The sequence below is a fragment of the Tympanuchus pallidicinctus genome, unplaced genomic scaffold (genome assembly GCF_026119805.1).
Source record: "Tympanuchus pallidicinctus isolate F22 unplaced genomic scaffold, pur_lepc_1.0 scaffold7, whole genome shotgun sequence".
Taxonomy (NCBI): Eukaryota; Metazoa; Chordata; class Aves; order Galliformes; family Phasianidae; genus Tympanuchus; species Tympanuchus pallidicinctus.
In genome coordinates this window covers 29,089,681-29,109,035 of record NW_026294791.1, presented here as the reverse complement: position 1 = coordinate 29,109,035, position 19,355 = coordinate 29,089,681, and the positions used below count along the sequence as shown (strand labels likewise).

General features: G+C 43.6%; 2 protein-coding genes across 6 annotated transcripts in view; one reads left to right on the top strand and one right to left on the bottom strand.

The window, feature by feature from the left end:
• SWT1 (SWT1 RNA endoribonuclease homolog) overlaps positions 1-2,500 on the top strand; it is a 33,465-nt gene extending 30,965 nt beyond the window's left edge. For 2 of the 3 annotated variants that reach the window (XM_052665672.1, XM_052665675.1), the window contains one exon: positions 1,311-2,500. In XM_052665672.1, the coding sequence (XP_052521632.1) occupies positions 1,311-1,416 (106 nt within the window). In that variant the 3' untranslated portion in view covers positions 1,417-2,500. The remainder of the gene's footprint in view (positions 1-1,310) is intronic. The other variant, XM_052665673.1, reaches the window with a different exon arrangement.
• Positions 2,501-3,488: 988 nt separating this feature from the next.
• On the bottom strand, positions 3,489-17,824 carry IVNS1ABP (influenza virus NS1A binding protein). Of its 3 annotated transcripts, none has more exons than XM_052665690.1 (15): positions 17,701-17,824; positions 14,386-14,627; positions 13,039-13,165; positions 12,082-12,251; positions 11,927-12,002; positions 11,065-11,238; positions 10,536-10,661; positions 9,036-9,143; positions 7,358-7,484; positions 6,654-6,878; positions 6,394-6,515; positions 6,096-6,222; positions 5,878-6,009; positions 5,386-5,559; positions 3,489-4,967 (listed from the first exon to the last, which is right to left on the bottom strand). In XM_052665690.1, the coding sequence occupies exons 3-15, from the start codon at positions 13,147-13,149 to the stop codon at positions 4,714-4,716; spliced, it is 1,926 nt and encodes a 641-aa protein (XP_052521650.1). In that variant the 5' UTR covers positions 13,150-13,165; positions 14,386-14,627; positions 17,701-17,824; the 3' UTR covers positions 3,489-4,713. The 3 variants fall into 3 exon arrangements, with proteins under 3 accessions (XP_052521650.1, XP_052521651.1, XP_052521652.1); XM_052665691.1 differs by having other exon boundaries at positions 13,039-13,161; XM_052665692.1 differs by lacking the exon at positions 14,386-14,627 and having other exon boundaries at positions 17,701-17,801.
• Between the last annotated feature and the right edge of the window lie 1,531 nt (positions 17,825-19,355).

Below are 19,355 nucleotides of genomic sequence, written 5' to 3'. Positions count from 1 at the left end.
AGTCTTAGTTCTTCGCTGGAAAGTTTCTGGTTCATAAGTTTTTCCTGAGTTTGTGTAGTCAGGATTTGTAAATCCCAGTTCAGTGGAGTTCTTAAAAAGCCAAAAAATATTTACTTATAATAAACCAAAAGTGGTTATTAAAAGGTGGGTAAATATTTTCTTCAGAGTTCCCCTTACGTGCTATCTGTGGTATAGATAAGATTTAGCTGTGACCTGCCAGGATTTGGATTGGGGTGGTCCTGTGTGGAGCCCAGATCTGGACTCCACGATCCTCGTGGGCCCTTCCAACCGGGAGTGTCCTATGCTTCTGTAACAGAACAGAACTGCGGGATGGCTGAGGTAGAAGAGGCCTCTGGGGATGACCCAGCCTGACCTCCTTGCTCAGCAGGGCCCATGAACACGTCACCTAGTGTCACACCCAAGTGGGCAGCCTGAGGAGTGGCTACCCAGCCTCCATGCAGCCTGTGCCAGGGCACTATGCTCAGCCACATCTCTGTTTCAGTTCTTGTCCTGTCAGGCCTGGCCGCACACCTGCTCCCATGGGCTCCTCCCCTGCACCGTGCTTGTGCTGCTGCTCAGGCATCAGAGTAGCTGGCAGCTGCCTGTAAGGGCCTCATCCACTTTCTCCACCCATCAGGCAGGCTGTGGCAAAGCCATCCCAGTCACAGCATCAGTCTGCTGCCATCTGTACCCATCAGCCCCTGTTCTGCCAATTGCCCAGCAGAGGCAAAGCTCCACATGCTGCACATCCTCCCACGTAAGGGACAACTCCACCACCTCGTCCTACTGGCCTGCTTCCTATACGGTCAGGTTTGCGTTCATTATTGGAAACGGCAGTGTAGATAATGAGTGCACTGCGAAGCTGTTCAGATTTCTCACATGCCCGCGTCAGTCTGATGCAGCGTGCCTGGGACGGACCCGTTCACCCTGTGGGACAGAAATGTACAGAGCTGACTTGTAGCTCTTTCACCCCGTGAGAAACAGCAGTGTTTTGTATGAGCCGAAGACAGTTTTGTGTTGAGAAGAATGAAGTCATGCTTGCTGTGTACCCTCAAGGCTGTTCCTTTCTAAACATTTCATTGCAGAGTACAGCTGAAAGCACATAATGATTAGCTATCTGTGGAATAAATTTAGTCTTTTGCTTTAAAGTAACATTCAGATTTCCAGAGATACTGAGTATTCTCTGCTTTTGACAGTATTGAAGTGCAACAGTAGAATTTATTCCTTTGAATTTTTAAGCAATATACTGAAATGTTCCTATCTACAAAATGATGTCTCTCGTGTCCTAATAACCATCTTTTCTTCTCTAGAGGAAGATTAGAGGTGGGCTGTTGCCAGCTGGCTGAGCTGCATCACAGCATCAAGCAGCATCATGCATCTGCACACATGGAAGCAAAGACCAGGGGGTGGCTGTGACATCACAAGGTCTGAAACCACAGTGTTCACCCCTCGATTTTGGTCCAAATGAAGACAGGAGAGCGGTGAGAGGGAATATTCAGGAAGCCAAAACTGCCTTCTTTTTTTCTTCAACGGTGCTTTTTATAATTGAGTTGAAGGAAGAAAAAAAGATCTTTTGACTCTTAACTATTAGCATTTCCTGTTTCAAATGAAGATCTCAGGTCTGATAAAAGTTTTGTGATATTTTGTGAGTTGGAAGTTAGAACTATTACTAATGATTACATGGTTATATAGAAAAATCAGTTAGTCTGGGTTTTTTTTGCTGATTTTTTTTGGAAGTGCTGGGGAAAATAGAAAATACGATATTCAAAGCTCTTGAAAGGAGTGGAATGAGCACAGTTAAATGCAAAGCCTTAGAGGCACGATGCTTGCCATTCTTACAGCTAGGAGGGATTTAAACACAAATGCAATGCGAGCCTCCTGCATACTGCACTACCTAAGGCTGGACAGAGAAGGTAAGAAAAGAAGTGGACTGATGTTCACTGTCATGTAGATGTTTGTCCTGGGCCTCTCTTTAAGTGCTTTTGTCAGAAGATCCTGAATACCTTTTCCATTGAAAACTCAAATCTGTTAAAAGCATTGAAACCTGAACGGAATTATACTTAAAAAACAAACAAACAAACAAACAAAAAAAAAACCTTAAAATGTTATCAAATTGAAAGTGGTGTTTTTCTTTTTAAAATATCCACTTAATCTTCGTACAGTAGAAACTTGCTAGAGAAACACTTTCGGTGAATTCCTCATTCTTCTCATCCTCTTTTCTTACAAAGTCATCTCTTTCCCTCTGTGTTGTACTTGTGGTTTGCCTGCTTTCAGGTGACAACTCTATTCAAATCTATTGTTTGTTGCTCTCCAAAACTGCTTTAATTAAGTCAACAAAACTTTCTAAAAGCCATTTCCAAAGCTGCTGTGGTCTTTAAACCTACCTCTTTTATGTATTTGTACAGAGACAGATGACTGGTAAAGTTCAGCAAGTGTTTATTTTGATATTAACTTTTGGATTGTAAAATGTTTACTATAAAAATTTAATATATTGTTATAATGAATGTCAGTTAATTCTCAATGACAGCATTGCTTTCATCAACTCTTTTCTCACTCTGCCTAACTCCCTGGAGAGCAATCTAGTGCATTTCTCCTCCTTAACTGAAGTGAAGCTTATGGCCTCTAAAAGTTATTCATTTTGGGGGATATTTTCACTGAAATTGTTGTCCCATAGCTGTCTAAGTTGCTTTCCTGATAGTTTGTACCACACAAGTAGGAAACTAGAGCCACTTAAGCACACTGTATTTGCTTTGCTTAACCAAGGAGGAAGGCTCACAGCTCTGATAAACTTTGGAGGAAGACTGATCACCACAACTACTTTGGATTTCTCATGCAGACTCTCCTTGTTAGAATACACTCCGTTTTAGAGCTTGGGATAACAATAATTCTCTTCAGTTTCTCTGCTTCACTAAATAGCCTTAGCATTCTACTAACATGTTCTGGGATGTGAAACAGAAGGACTGTAGCTGAAGCCTGTTCCTAGTAGTACTTGTAGCCTTGTAGAGATGCGAGTCAAAGCAGTAAATTCAGAATGCAGTGCCACCATAAGCATCCATGCATCCAAAGCACCACAGGCTTTATTTCCCACAGCTACTTGACTGATACTTTGGAACACGCCTGAAGTGCAGAATTTCTTACAATGCTGCAGTTGTGGGGCTGATTTCTCACCTCAGCTCCTGTTACATCACCTCACTTCCATTTACACAGAACACAAAGCAGCAGTTTTCTTGAGTTGAGCAGCAGCTGGACGTAGCAAGGAGGCAGCTGGCAGCTGCTGCAGCTCCCTGGGACAAGCACAGTGGTTCTCCTCAAGCCAGGTGCGAGTACCATCAGCATGGTGGGAGGCACGTGGAGGCCCTCACCCTTGTGGTTCCCTCAGTCCATGGCTCAGTTACAGGTGCTACACACAGGGACACCTGAACTTCTGTTTTAATTAGGGACAGTTTACAGCACTAAAGAACAGAACACAAAGACACCGCACACAACCCTGTGGTGCAAGGATTTCCCAAAAGGTACCTTTAATGTGTTTGCATCATCAGCAAGCCGTAAGTGATGCTTTTGGCACCTGGAGTTAGATGTGCAGAAACTACTCATTTAGACACATTTAGTCATCCAAGCCAACGCATTATCTGTATGAACAGAAGAAATGAACTAAACATAGTACTATGAGCACATAACTTGATGTGTCCTACCAGAGTTTAAATTTGTAATATTAGAAAAAAAAAAAAAGACAGTTACTAAACAGATCGGATGAATACATTTTCATTGCCAACTCAGAAATAGTTTAAAAACCATGAGAAAAACCCCACACTTAAAGTTTGTTTTACAAATGTTAGGTCAACCATAGTAACAAAACTGCTGTACAGAAATCACCCTCTGCATTTTTGTCAAAGTATTTGGAGCCAAAATAAGCTTCCCATACTGGAAACTCAGAGCTACATCACGTTCAGAAACTCCATTCCCATCTCACCAAAGTTCTGCATGCTAAGTTGCAATGCTGTAGCAGAGGCAAAAGCTCAGAAGCTCACGTACAGAGGTAAATCAGTCGTTGGACTTATTCACTGTGAAGTCCAAGGCTGCCTCCTTGCTTCAATAACTTTATCTGCCATTTTTATTTCAACAGATAAAATGCTCTGCTGAGTATATAAAAACTGTTATAAAAAGACAATCATAAAAGATAAGGTAGTAGCAGGCATATATTTTTTTAATTAAAAAACAAAAAACAAAAAAAAAGAAAACAAAAAAAAACCAAAACAAAACAAAAAAACATTATATCTGTTTAAATAAGGCTTGTTACAGATTGTTTCAGTTACTGAAGAGAAACAAGGCCCGATGAGAAAACTATTCCCCAGTCCTTGCACTTCCTGCCTCAGGAACACTCTGCGAGAAAAGAAAGTTGCTTCATGTGCAAAGTGACAAAAACAAACACTGGAGGAAGCTCCTGAAATGACAGGCCCAGTCTGGGTTCTCTTGCAGTATCTTCAAAGTCTTTTAAAAAAAACTAAAATGAAGTTCTAAAATATACCAGAAACCCCTTCATCTCAATATTCTTCCCAAAACAAATATGTACAGCACATTAATATGCAATATGCAAAAGCTCTGTGTTGCTGTTGGCAACATCTACGCCCTCCCCAGCCCTATTCACATGTGTACCTCTACTAAAACACAATTACATCACTAAGCCTGTTAGTTTAAAATGGGAATTTAATTCACTTAAAACTTGTAAATTTTTGTGTAGGGGCTCCATTCATTTGATTCTGGGTTGTAGACTTCAACTGTGTTCAGGAATTCATTGCCATCAAATCCCCCGACAGCATAAATAGTGTTTGCAACTGTTGTAATCCCAGCATTGCTTCTTGGAGTGGTCATATTTCCCATCATCTTCCACTCATTTTTAGCAGGGTCATACATCTCCATGCAGCTCACTGCATGAGAGCCATCAAATCCTCCTCCAACAAAAAGTTTTCCTGTCCAAAGGAGACAAAAATGGGAGTTTTAAGCATCCTCTACATTTCCAACCACAGCCTCCCTTTTTCAAGGGAGATCACACCACAATGAAAGAGCTTGAGGTTTCCTGTCAGAAACTTTCACTTGTTCGAGCTCTGAAGTCATGGCACTGGTCAGCCAGGTTATCCTGTTCGTTAGAGCTGATTTCTCTGAAATAATTTCCAGTGCCTAATTTCAAACAGTCACAGTCTGGAATCTGCAGTGTGATAACTTGAAAGGAAAGGGCAGAGCTGATGCTCCTAAAATAAATATATAAATATTTATTTTTCTGGTCACAGTTTTTAATTCATTAAAGGCACAGCCAAGTTCTTTCTATCATGTTTCCTCAAAGACAAATTCAGGAAGCAAATGAGGTTGCTTAAGCCCATGTGCGCTTACCATCATGCACAGCCACTCCAGCTCCCCTCCGAGCCACGTTCATGGGTGCCATCAGGGTCCAGGTGTTGTTCTCAGGATTGTAGCGCTCCACGCTGCTTAAGCAGTTCCACGACTCTGCCCCACCAATGATGTACAGGTGGCCCCCCAGCTCACACACCGCAGACTGATGTCTCCCTACAAGCAAATGCCAGAAGGTAAAGCTCAGCACAGAGGCCCTGCACTAACAGCACACCATAACAAAAAAACCTGTAAATTTCAGCTGCTTTGAATCTACAATCTCCTTCCCCTCCCTCCCCAGGGGGGTGTTAAACACATCCAGGCCTGGTGACTCAACAACCATCTGGATGTGGTGCTCAGGGCCGCAATTTAGCGGAGGGCTGTTAGAGTTGGGGTAGTGTGGTCAGGTTGTGGTTAGACTTGATGATCTTTAAGGCTTTTTCCAACCTGAGGAATTCCATGATTCTACTATTCTCATCTGCACAGTAAACTTACGGATATTGAGGGGGGCACAGCTTGTCCAGGATTTTGTTATGGGATCAAACACATCACAGTTCTTAAGTCCCTTTTGGCCATAAGGATCTGAACCACCAACAATGTACAATCTTCCATTCAGGGCACACACTCCTATTGGTAACAGGAAATAAGAGTAAGCAAGCTATTAAATTAATAAAGAAAAAACAAAAGCTGTTCATCAGCTGCAGATCGATTACCTGCATTGCAGCGATTGGTTCTCAGTTCTGGAACAGGAGTCCAGTCATCTATTTCTGGCTCATACATTTCCCCGCAGCTCAAGTCATCCGAGTGACCGTTTGACCCACCCACAACATACAGCTGCCCCTAAATGGAAAACATGAATTCCCATTTCACTTACAAGTAGGCAACAATTCAACTCATTATCTCTACTCATCTTGTGAACACAATCAACTTTTGTTACCATTTTATGAAGCTTGCAATATTTGTCCCACCTACATTTACATAGTCTTAACATTTCACCTCATCTCCACACACCATTAAAACGGCCATCTGGAACCGAGCTCTGGGTGTTCTCATAGGCGCGATGAACGTCCATGCGTCCTTCTGTGGATCATAGCATTCCACTGTACGCAAACACTCCTCTCTGTTGTAGCCACCTAACAGAAAAGGCAAAACATTAAATGGTACCAAATTTCCAAAGATTAATTGCTTCACTTGCTTACTGAGCCCCCCCCAGATCAAGCAATTTTATTATTGTTACTATTATATAAAAGAACGGTTAGTGTTTATTTTACCTGCAGCAATTAGCTTGCCATTAAGCTCAGCTGTGCCCAACCCTGACCGAGCATACTGCATGGGAGACATGGGCTTCTCTATTAAATCGTCTGGCTGCAGCTCGAAACTCAGACTCTTCAGCAGGCGTGGCGTGCTTGTGGGAGAGCTGTGAGGGCTGCTACGGCCGTGCAGGAAGATCACACACAGAACACTGTCCAGAACTGCCAGACACAGGTACGTGTTGCCTACAGCAAAGAGAACAGAAAGGAAGACCAGACTGCCAGTTAGGTCCTTTTGGCCATGCCTCTCTCCTAAGTGTAAAGAGCCTTTTGTACTATTTTTTATGGTTATTAGTTTCAAGTGTTAGCCTGGTTACTAAAAAACACTGTGTGCTACTAACACATACGACAGTAATCTAAAGTAATGGCAGGAGTCTCCTCCAATGCACAGCAAATAGCTCTGCTAATTAACCAAACTGCCCACCTCCTCAGGACTTTCTGGGTCAAGTGTACACACTACAAGATTCCAGATGCCCCTTGATATGTAACCAAAATGCAGGCCCCAGTTATATTAGAAATGGCCCACACACTACTGGGCAGATTACTCGATTCAAATCTTCGGCAAGAACGAACACCTTCACAGACGTGGAATCCCTGCAGACTGGAAGGGAGCCAGGTACATAATGCATCCCTTAGACAACCTCCCCTCTTCCTCTGATACTCACTTGAAGTTTTTTCTGAAGCAATCATCTTCCATTCATGCTTAGGACTGTGCACAGTAGCATTTGGAGAAAGACTTCCAGAGGAGCTGCTACTTATCTGCTTGTGATCATTCTCACGTGGTGGCTTCTTCTGCAAAATCAAAAGGCAGCTACAGAAACCTAGCCAGAGACTGCACCTCCTTCTACCTTCTCCTCTCTCAGCTAATGCAGAACGATTCAAGAGGACACCTTGCTTGCACCTTTGTACTCCCACTGTGCAACCAGAAATCACTGCTAATTCCTAGACAATATGCATCACTAGCAAGAATTTCAAACCAAAAGGAAAATCCACTTCAATCTGAGACAAGTGACTTACAAACTCGAAAACCCTGTATCTGGAAATTAATTGTATAAAGCTATTTGGAAGAGATTATTAACTACCCTCTTCATTCTATGGAGACAAATTAACTTATTTCTGCTCCGTGTTCAGATTGGCTTTCTGGTTTTTAACCCCTTGATACTTCCCACCGAGAGATTTCTGCTTCCTTTTCTTCTTCAATAAATTTGTACTGTGATTTATCAAGAAAAGACAAACTTTCTCATTTCAGACTATGCTGCACAGTTAGCTGGACTGTTCAGACTTTTTCTAAATTGTGAAAACCAAACACAGAAGTTAAAATTCTTGCCTGTTCTGTTTAGGAACAAAGATTATATAACCTCAATATCGAAGTTTCTGGTGTCCCTGCAGCTCCTTGCAGTCTTACTTCTATAGAAACTGTCACAAAATTTCCAGACTGCACCACTCATGACAACCATGCAGTACAGTTTAACAGCTGTATTTGGCTCAACATGAAAAGCAATTTGCTTGTGGATGGTCTGCTTCTTCTGAATCTTCATTCAATTAAAACTTTGTTCTCTTTTCCTTAAGCTGCCTTAACAGCCACAGAATTTATAACACCTGTAACTCAAATTTTATCATCAGTTTTTCCCACACTCACTGCCTGTGGGTTTTTCACATTCTCTTGGCTGCCCACGTTTCTAAAAAGCTGGATTCCAGTTTCTGAAATACCGAGTTCTTGTTATAAAAAGGATTTTGTAAAAAGGACTCTTCTCAAAAAGCATGACACTGATTTGTACACAAAGCATCATCTCTCTCTTGATCAGAAACCATTTCCTGCTGCTTTTCAAAATTTCTCTTGCGTATTATCAGTACAGATGAACACAAGACACAGATGCTGGCAGCTCAACTATTAGAATTTATGTCTGGAATATTTTTCGGTGCTGAGATTTTAAGATGCATCTCATTCTTGTGAGCAGGAAAACTGCATGTCATGCAGAGTTCTTCCAGTGTCCTGGAGATGATTTCCTAGACATCCCTACTAAGCTGCAACTAATCTGCTACAGATTTTTTTTTCCCTACCTTTTTTTCCTCCTAACAGCCTAAGGCCTATTTCAAAGTGAAACCATCAAACCTAAAGCACTCTTTTGCACAGGCTCACTTTGAGTCAGTCTGATGGAAACCAATGGATACCCAGCAACAGACTCTAAATATTTGCTTCCAAGCCTTCTTGATCTAGATACACTTTCTTGTCCTGTATTTCACCATGACAGTTACTTCTTCTGCTATGGTACACAAGACTTCAGGCTGCTGTGAACTGTTCCAGTCTATCTGGCATTACCTCTGTCTGTCTGCAATTTGTACCTGCACAAACTGAATGTGGTCATCATCACTGCCATACACCTCAGCCTGTCCATCTAGCAGATTTCCATCAAGCAGCTTGTGATCAGCTGAGTAGTACAGCGTTTGAACCTGCAAAAACAACAACAGATTACCCATTGGCTTCCGCTCCTGCTGCCACGTGGCTACAGGCAGATTAACAAAAGGCAGTCGCCAGCATACTTCTTGTCATCTCATCTCAATCTAGCAGAATGACAAAACTAAAAGGAAGCAGATGTCATGGCAGCAATCATCAAACATTGGATGAAGGTTCCTTACTTTTTCAGCTTGAAAGAAATCTTCTGTCTCCAAGGACTTCTATTGAGTTTTCCAGCACAGAAACATTAGACAAGCGAGAAGTACATTAATTTGCAGATTTCAGATTTACATAAATTCACAATCTCATGCAAGTATCTGTTATCCCCACAAACAAGTTTTCTGCTTTGAAAAATAGACATATTTATCTTGACCAAAAGAAATTAAGAAAAGCCAACAATGGACTCTTGAAAGAAAGGAATGGGGATGAGGGGAGACAACACAAATTTAAGCAGAGGAGGAAACTGCTATCCACATCTAAACATCAGATGCAATTGTTTCAGTGAAACGCATCCGAATTTCAATATGAGCAAAGCTTAAAAAGAGTTATTCCCAGAGGAAATGTACACTGAGAATATGACAGCATCAACATCTACTTTTGCCTATACAAACGTTTCTCAAGGTTTATTGTGCCTGTAGAACAAACTGGGACAATTTTGATGTTTCATGGATATTTCTGAAGTCCTTTTTTTTTTTTTTTTTTTTTCCAGCCAATTAGAAATTTGGATTCCCCACTAATTTTTACATTAACAACTGTCTGGGCTACATCTTCTATTAGTATTCATAAGCAAAGCCATTTAATAACACAAAACTTTTAAAATAATGTATCCTGTAAATGAGTAAGTAAACACCATTAAATCATCATCATCGTTCTCTGCCCACAGTGGATTTTCTTAGGAGAACTGGGGCAGGACTGCTGCTTCTGTACGTGTCAATACACTTGAGGGTTCTTCTTGATTCTTCAGCCTTGGTATCCTAGTTTTGTTAATAAACCTATGGGGAGATAAATCAATGGGGAGGAACAACCATTAGAAGCTTTTACCTACTTTTTATTTACAAGCAAAACCTGCAAAGGAAAGCATCAAGACCTACAGCACGTTTCAGTACCACCTCCCCAGCTCTAAAGCAAGATACTTGCAACTTATTTGGGTACTATACAGCACACGGCGAGCAAAAAACGAAAGCAGAAGACCAGACTGAACAGTTCATTCAGCTCACCTGAATACCCCCCCAGTTTCTCAGCTTAGGGGTACCTACAGTAAAATTTAAATTCTTGAGGGTCATAGTTTAAAAAAATGGAAAGAAAAAAAAAAAAGAAAAAGGGTTCATCCTTTATAATAATTAAAAAAAAAAAAAAAAGTGTTTAGCCCCATTTTCTTAAAGACTAACCTCTTCCATCAGATCTTCCAGGCTGTCTCCATTTTCCCAGATGCTGCGCTGTACCCAGTTGATTACCTTTGTGTACAATTTGCCATTGCTGGGCAGGCCAACATTGTCTTCAAGCATTACTTCAAGCTTTAAATAGAAGAGGAAAGCATTACTGGATGATTTGCTCTACAGGTTTTATCCTAGCATACCATACTTTACATTGTGAGAGTAACTCTCACTGTACTGCAGAGCTATAAGACAGCTGGAGCTCTCAGACTGTGCAGCAAAAACTCCGAAGTACATTTAAGTACAGCTGCAGTTATCACTTATGTTAAAGCAGGATGCATGTACTCTCTGCAGTTAAGCGTGAATATTAATACAGGCAGAATGCTTATGTTGTTGGTAAAACTCATCATGCTGTGGCCTCCTAACTAGAAGTAGAAAAATTAAATAATAGCTCCTTGGAAAACTTTTTGGAAAGCTGATCTGAAAATTCCTTCCCATTGCCCAGAATCCCACAATATAACTATGTCTACAAACTTCAGCTAACCTTTAACCGTGGAAGCTTGAGGAATTCCTCCTGTTCTGAAATCTGCAGAAGATGTTCCTGAATGTAGCCATCAATCTTGCTCAACAAGCGCGAGTCTCCCATGCAGCTTACAAAGTTTCGGTAAGAGATGCAGCTCTGAACATCCATCTTGGAGAGCAAGTAGTCACCACAGACCTTTCAGAAACAACGCTACATCTTAGTTTGCAAGGTCTTGGTATGTATAAATTATCCATTCCTACATACAACAACTCACTTCTGACAGCAGAACAGTGACTGTCTGTTGCTATGCCCCCTGCGCTGGTTGCTGTAAATGAAGTGTCCCCTTCCATTAAAGCATATATTTATTTAAAAAAAAAGTCATATACACACAAAAGTTACTGACATGATATTCTGATCCCATCTTTTTCTACTATTCAAAACTTCTCTATCTATTCAAAACTGCCTATCTGCAATTGAGTGTAGACACAAATCCCAATTCTCTTGTTAAAATCCCCATTTGAAGCAAGAATGAGCATTTCTAAAGCCAAGCAGGAGCAACCTTAACATTCAGCAACACCTTTTTTGCATACCAGATTCACTATGCCCCCCAAAACAACCACGCACTTCACTGCCCCCCACAAATGGAGCCAGCTACAATTCATACACCATTTTACTTACACAAGCACACAAATAAAAACAGCTTCAGAGAGCCTTTGGCACAAAGATAAAACACATGCTGACATCACTCAAACCAATACAAACAGAAGCTCATCCCCCCAGGCACTTTCTCCACAGTCCATTTTTCATCCCATTGACACCAAAAAGCCTAGCACTGCCTGCCTGAGAAACCATACAGGACATGTGGAACAGCTAGGAACTGTACCTGCTTTACTCTTTCCATCCTCAACTTCTTTGCTGCAGAATAAACGTCTTTCACCAGTTCTTTATCAGCTTTCAACCTATTGAAAGAAATATAACTTCACTACTTTGATTTTTCAAAATTCAAGTCTGTCCTCTCTAAATTCTCAGAATACTTACTGAGCAGTATAGGCATAATTCAGCAGAACTTCAACAGCATCTGGATTGAGATCATCAAATTTGACATGAGAAATTCCATGAGAATCACTATCACTATTGAAGATTTCAAACAGGTAGGGACTGCAGCATGCTAGCACAGCTCTGTGCGCCAGCATCTCATGCCCACACACCTTTAAAATACAAATAAGAACTGTAAGAGTTCTTCTAAACACATCCCTATTATAGCAGCATAAGGGCTTACCCAAATGAATAGCACAGTTCAATTACTTTGTATTTTACTTTAGAAGCAATAGTTTTCAGTTTACATCCTGAGAAGAACACATTAGCATGGCACATTGCTCCTCTCAAAGTAGTACCTGAACTCTACTTTTTTAACATGGATTTTTGAGGAAAAATTATTGCTGTGGTTTAACCCTCCCGGCCACCCAGCGCTACCCAGCAGTTGGCTCACCATCCCTCCACCAGTGGGAGAGGAGAGAATCAGAAAAGGAAAGGAAGAACCTGTGGGTTAAGATATGAGCTATCTCATAGAGAGAAAGGAGAGAAATAACAGCAATAACATAAATGCATTTACAAAACAAGCAAAGCACAAGCAATTGCTCAGCACCAGCCAAGCACACCCAGCAGTCCTCACTCCGCTCAACCAACTCCCTTCAGTTTCAGTTTTCCAGGCAATGCCATGTGGTACAGAAGATCCCCATGGGCAGCTTAGAGCAGCTGTCCTGGTCCCACCCCCTCCCAGCCCCTCACTGGCAGTGCAGGACAAGCTGAAACATCCTTGGCTCTGCGTAGCACTGCTCGGCAACAACTCAACATCAGTGTGTTATCAACACTGCTCTTCTCCAAAAGCCAAAACAGAGCATCACAGCTGATACTACATCCCAGCACAAACATATGGCTTTACGTGCTGTAAAGAATAAAGAAACACAACCACCGTTCTGAAGAGAAAAGAATTACCTGGAGTCGGACATCACAGAACTGACCGCTCTTACGTAAGGCATTTAGTTTGGCAACAGATGACTCGATGAAATTTTCATCTTCAAACATCAGATATCCATTAGGAATCATTTTGGCGTTGGTCTGGCTGAAAACAGAATGTGTGTCATTTACAGATATAACATTTTGCTTTACTTACAGAAGTACAGACTGTTTTTGACACTGGACATTGGCCATAACTGTTTCAAAGCTGCCTCTCCCTCAAAACACAAACTCTAAGAGTTCTACCACTGCAGGGTGTTCTGACAACAATTCTCTGGACTGACCAGATCGATGATTTTTCAGAGTGAGGCGAGCCATAACTTTTTAAAATAAAGTAGGATAAATAACCAAAAGGTAGTGCACATCACTTCAGCAGGTAACAGCTCCAAAACCAGGTGCTGTGAAAGACCTGTGGATCACAAAAACAGCTTTATGGCCTTCTGTAAAGACCAAATCATTGCCACTGGCACAAGGCGTTGTATCAGCCAGCTTCACATTTGCACAGACCTGAAGAGCAGCTACAATGAAAACTAAGAACTGAGAATTTAAGTTAACAAGGGAAGCAGAACAGCTACAGAAAAAAACATGTCTCAAATTTTGTTTATATTTTGAGAGTAACAACTTAAGTATTTAACCATAAGAGTAGCTGAAAATTATGAAAGAACATCAGCATCAATAAAACCACCATAAATCTAAGTCACTGTGAAGCCAAAGTAACTTCCCAGAGCATCTCGCCCGTACACAAAGGTGCCACCACAAACACACAGGGTCAAAATCGGAAAAATAACTTCAGAAAACCAACTTTTGAATTTGAAAGCTGTTTCATTATCATTTAATTAATTTTCATTTTGTCAAGTACTTTAGGAAAAGTCCACTTTGCAAACAGGAAGCTAATTAAGAATACTTAAAAAAAAAGCCTGAGATGGCATGCTGAATTTCTCTCTCGAATCTGAGTTGCCAATGTTTGCAGAAGAAGGATTTCCTGAGCAGTTTTAGAGGAAAGAGTTCATGGGATGCTACTAACACTATCGGCAATGACCTGCATTTCCATTTGAAGTTTAAGAGAAGCCACCTCTGACAAAATATAAGTGCCACAAATAGCAAGGCCTACACAAGTAACTGCAGCTTGAATCCACTTGTTTTCACCTCACTGACTACAGAAAGTATTTGATCCAATCTGACAACAGTCCCAGAAGTGTTTCAGTTTGCAGACATTTTCAACTGTTGTGCTTTGTTGAATGCAAACAAAAATAAAAGTGACATCAAGTTTTTAGTCACAGAATTTCAGCAAAACTCTGAGGATCACAGCTAACAGTAGTAACTTACCTAGCAAATATATGACTGTAAATTTGCAACTGGGAAATCTTACAATATTTCAGTGGTATCCCTGTGGTTAATCAGAGCACTTCAATATCTTCTAATAGGAAAGATATTTATTTAAACGCAAAAGCAAACTTGTTGTTGCAGCTGCAATATGGATTCCAAAACTACCAGGCTTGAAGATGATGTAATCAAGTCCTTAAAAGCTATAGACATGAATTTCTTCTGTGATAATCGTGCATCGTAATCTGCAATAAAGGAGAAGTTATCAAGTAAGGACAAATCACAACACAGCTGTATACCGTCAGGTCAAACTTCAGGTCTCCTGAAGAATTTCCTCAGCCCTGCTCAACCCAGATTTCCATTACAAAGGTGAGACAACCTATAGAATCCATACCCACAGCATGTCTACCTGCCCAATGGGAGGTGAACTGTATTCTTCTGTGTATCCATAGAGAGAGACAAGCCTAACTTCAGTGCTTTCTGTACCTAGACATTAGTGCTTCCTTACACAAGTAGACAATCCCTATGTAACACAACAAGAACTATTACATAAAAAAAAAAAAAGCCACTCCATATGCCTCCTATCTTTTTCTTTTCCCGTGACTCATCTACTTGTATCCTTCTCCTAAATGCCTAAAATGGGCTGAAGATGGACTATAGACATGTCTGAAGCAACAGGGAATGTCTCCAGTCCTGGGCACTTCCAAACAAAACATGGAAAAAGTCAGAGCTGGACGCTCTTTCTGACAACCACTCGGCTAACAAGTCTCTTCACTGCCCGAAGACAAGCAGTGGAGCCACAGGCGCTGCATCCTGGGCCAGGCTGCTGCGGTGCTGCATGTGGGCAAGTCGTTTACACTGAGCTTTTCAGGGAGGGGAGGAGAGGAGGAGCAGCAGCGGGGAGGGAGCAGGCAGCAAAGGCCCACTCTGGAACTTTCCATGACCCCGCTGCTGCCTCAGGAAAGTATCAACCTCTTCAACCGCCTGCGTTCCAAAACCATCTTTGCAGCAACAGATTAAATGTGGCATTCGGAATCACGTTCCTGAAAACGGGCGCAGCTCTTTCCATCTCGGAAACAAGGCCAAGTCCCCAGCGCTGCCGGCAGCACAGCAGCGCACCGCCTGCTCCAGGGGGCGGCCGGGAGCCGCAGCCACGCAGCCTCCGAGCAGCTCGGCAGCGGCTCAGCTGCCAGCCGAGGCCGGCGGGGCCACCAGCAGCCCCGCGCACAAAAGTTACACCTGGCCGCTGGAGAAGCAGAAGCGCACCGAGGAGAGCTGCTCTGGGACGGCAGTGATACCACTAGTATAGTACCAACTATTATTCAACACGAACTGTTTGGAAGTCAGCACTTCTCCCTTGTTGGCAAAACAGGTACAGACTCAGTTCCTAAAGCAAAACATTTCATTTCCTAAAAACAAAGCCAACAGCCTGGCCTATGTGCTTCCCTGGAAGATTCCCCTTATTTGAAACATAGTATTGGTAAAAAAAATGCAGTTAGGACACAAGAGTTACAATGAATTAGCTTAAGTGCAGACTTTCAGCCGCTCAGGACAGAGCAGAGATCCCTGACTTCCCAACTCCAGACGCCGTGCAGCTGCAGGAGCCTAGCAGCACTGCAGCTGGGCAGGGAGTACCTGGGATACCAGCTGAACCCAGCCCCTGTCCCCCACAGCTCTCAGCCAGGGCTCTCAGTTGAGCTCAGCCACTCACTCACCCATCTGAGGTCTCCAGCTACCAACAGCAAATGACACATAGTGCTGCCACATCCAGACAAGTGTTCCCTTGCTCGACATTCATTGGAATTGCTGTTAATTACCTAACAAACCTTTGGGAAGATTTCAATCTGCAACTATACGAATAACTTCAATAAAATGCCTGCACCACCACTGTTCCATGCAGCAGTCTCAGGCCCACACTGGCCCAAAGAGTCAAAGCTATTGGTTTTTAACATTTGCCAATTAAAGGCACTACCTCTCCAACTTCCCACCAAAACATTATTTTTTCAATTGATGCTTGGTGATAGAATGAGTGACAGCTTGGACACAGTGGAATGGAACTCAGCACTGTGGCTGGTGTTCCTGAAAACTTCTTGCTCACCATGGCCCCTCTGGCTTTTCACAGCCTCATGCAGAAGAAACACGGGTCAGAGCTGCAGCACCTGCAGCTCACTCCTGTGTCAGAATGTAGATTCATGTGTGAGTCGGTATTTGGGTAAAATATTATAGACTAAGATGCATATCGACACCACTGAAGAGACTCAACTTCTTTACATCAGAGATGTCATTTAAGTTAGCGCTAGTGGATGTTGTGTCAATTTTCCTTTGCACATTCGCTTTTTGGTTGTTTTTCATTACAAATTTCGTATTGTCAGTAACTACAAGCTGTAACTGGAGACTCAGTTTGCTGCAAGTCAATCTAAGCAGTGTCCTCGTCACAGACCACCAATGGACAGAGGCACAAAGCATCACCGGAAGTGGTGAAGGACCGAAGGAGGAGGTACATTCTCCGAAGCAGATACGTGTGTTTCACGTACAGTACAAGGAAATTCAGTTTTTGGGCCGTCCTTACGAGCGAGCAGTTTAAGGCGCTCCAAGTGCAGAAGCGTACGTCGGGAAGGCCTGGAAGCAGCATTTCCCGCAGCAGAGCCCCGCAGCAGCGCCCCTCCGCTCCAACGGCCGCGCAACGCCGCGCTCGCAGCCGGAGCCGCTCCCCGCTTCAGCCACCAGTCCCGTGCTTCCAGCGCCGCAGGCACAGCCGGCCTCCAGTTCGAGGTACAGCCCTCCTACGCGGTACCAACCCCGCGGCCTCTTCAAACCCGATCTTTCCGTTCCCCAACGCCTCCCTTCGCGCGGATTTCTCTCTTCCCCCGGCTCCCCCTCACTCCCCGATCATTTGTACGCAACCGGAAATCTTTTCCATCCGTCCGGAAGAGCCGGGGAACGACGCGTGCGGCCGCAGGCGGCCATCAGCCCCGCAGCCCCACCGACCGGCGCCGCCGCCTCGCCCCGCGGCCGGACCGTGCTCCGCGGCGCCCTCCGGCGCCCCTCTCCCACCCCCCAAGTTGCGGCCGCCGGTCGCAGTGCGATTCGCCCCGCTCCGCCTCGGCACGACTCTCAACTCCGGAACGTGAAAAAGGCGCGGAGAACGGCCCCAGACAGCGGCGGGCAAGCGGGGGCGCTCGCTCCCTCGGCGACAGGAGGGAAGGGAAGAAGAGAAGAAGCCGCGCTACCGCCGCGCCCCACGCCGGAACAAAGGGCCGCGCTCCCGGCCGCCGCCTGTCCGCCGCACCGCCGCCACTCGCGGCCCACTGCCCCTACCTTCTGTCTCTCAGCGCGAACGATGCAGCTCATATTGGGAGCCTCCAGGCTGCAGGGGAAGCCGACGCTGAGAAGCAGCCCCAGTCCGCCGGGAACAGGCTGCTGGGGAGAGCGGGGCTGGGTGCCGGCGGGTGGTCGGGCGACTGAAAGGAGAGACGTCGTTGCAGGCACGGCTCAGCCCGTAACCCGTAGCCCTCCGCCTGCAGCGCGGATGGGAGGCGGAGCTCCGCCGCGAAGCGAGGCGGGGCGGCGTGGGGCGGCGGGCCTGCTGGCGGCAGGGCTGGAAGCCTCCACGCCGGAAACCTGCCCCCAAACTGCGCAGAGTCCGAGCGGACTGGGGGTGGGCCGATCTGTAGCGATGAGCCCAGTCCTCCCCCGGTCTCGACTTTTAGTTGCGGTGGTGGAGAGATGTGCCCCTGTTCCTCTAGACGAATCCGAATTTTCCCGTTTAAAGCGGTTTTAAAACGTCACTATAATAAATGAGGGGTGTTTGAAGCCCCGTCTGTTTATTACGTGTTTGCGTGAGAGGTGGCGTGCTGGGTTTCTGATTCATGGCTGGAGCCACAGTGCTCTTGCGGTGTCACTGTAATCAAAACATGCAGGTGGATCTGGGTTGATCCTTGCTTATTTCCTGATTAAAAGCGCCGTGGTCATCTGGAAGGCGGGTGACTGGTTCGGCTTATATCCCTGATGTATTTCCACCCCCTGCTCTTTTCAGTTCTTGAATTACAACCACAACTCAGTGCCTACCTTCCTGCTCTTTGCTTTCTTTTTCAGTGAAGTATCTTATTAAGGATGTGCTAATCAAAGGCACTTGTGTAAAGCTGGGATAGAGAGGGAGGTGAAGACAAGATGTAAGTTCTATGATCAAATAACGCTGTCCTGGGGATGTTCCTTAGAATCTCACTATTAATCAAAATGCTGTTACAGTATTCTCAGGAAAGAATTTGTCTTTATAATCACAATTAATTACTAGCTATCGCTAGTGATGTCAAAGAGCAAGTATGGCATCTTCTTTACAGCACAGAGTTAACAGATGGCTTTCTCCCCTTGGTTTCACAGGGGTCACTGTGACAAGGGATACACTTGGGCTTCTGAAGGTGTGGCTAAACTCTGAGCTCAGGCAGTGTCTTCTCGGGTCCACATGCAATTTGATCACCAAAACTCATTGCCGAAAAGATTGCTTTTTAATTAACATGAAATAAATTTCACTTAAAACATAAGTTTTAACAAATAGGAAGCAAATAAGTTCATGTAACGAGACTCCCACACCAAGTCTATGAATTACATCTCATCTAATCTCCATGAAATAAAGTTTTAATAAATAAGAAACAAATAAGTTTCATTAAAACACCATTATTACAGCTAAGATGTGGCTATATGTCCTGTGAAAACTTCTGTAACATGCAAATAAGTTTATTTCAATGTGTTTCCTTCCATATGAAGTTTGTGCTGAATGTTAAACAGTTATCATTCTTCCTACAAAAGAGAACAGTAAGTTGAGAAACAAGCTCTCCTCAGCTGTCACTTTTGTTCAAGGGAACAAAATCCCCATTTTAGAAAGACAAGGTATTACTCTTCTGGTTTTCTAAATTGTTTCTTCTTTCAAGTAAAGCCATCCAGTGGTAGAATTAACATTGCAGATACAAATATAT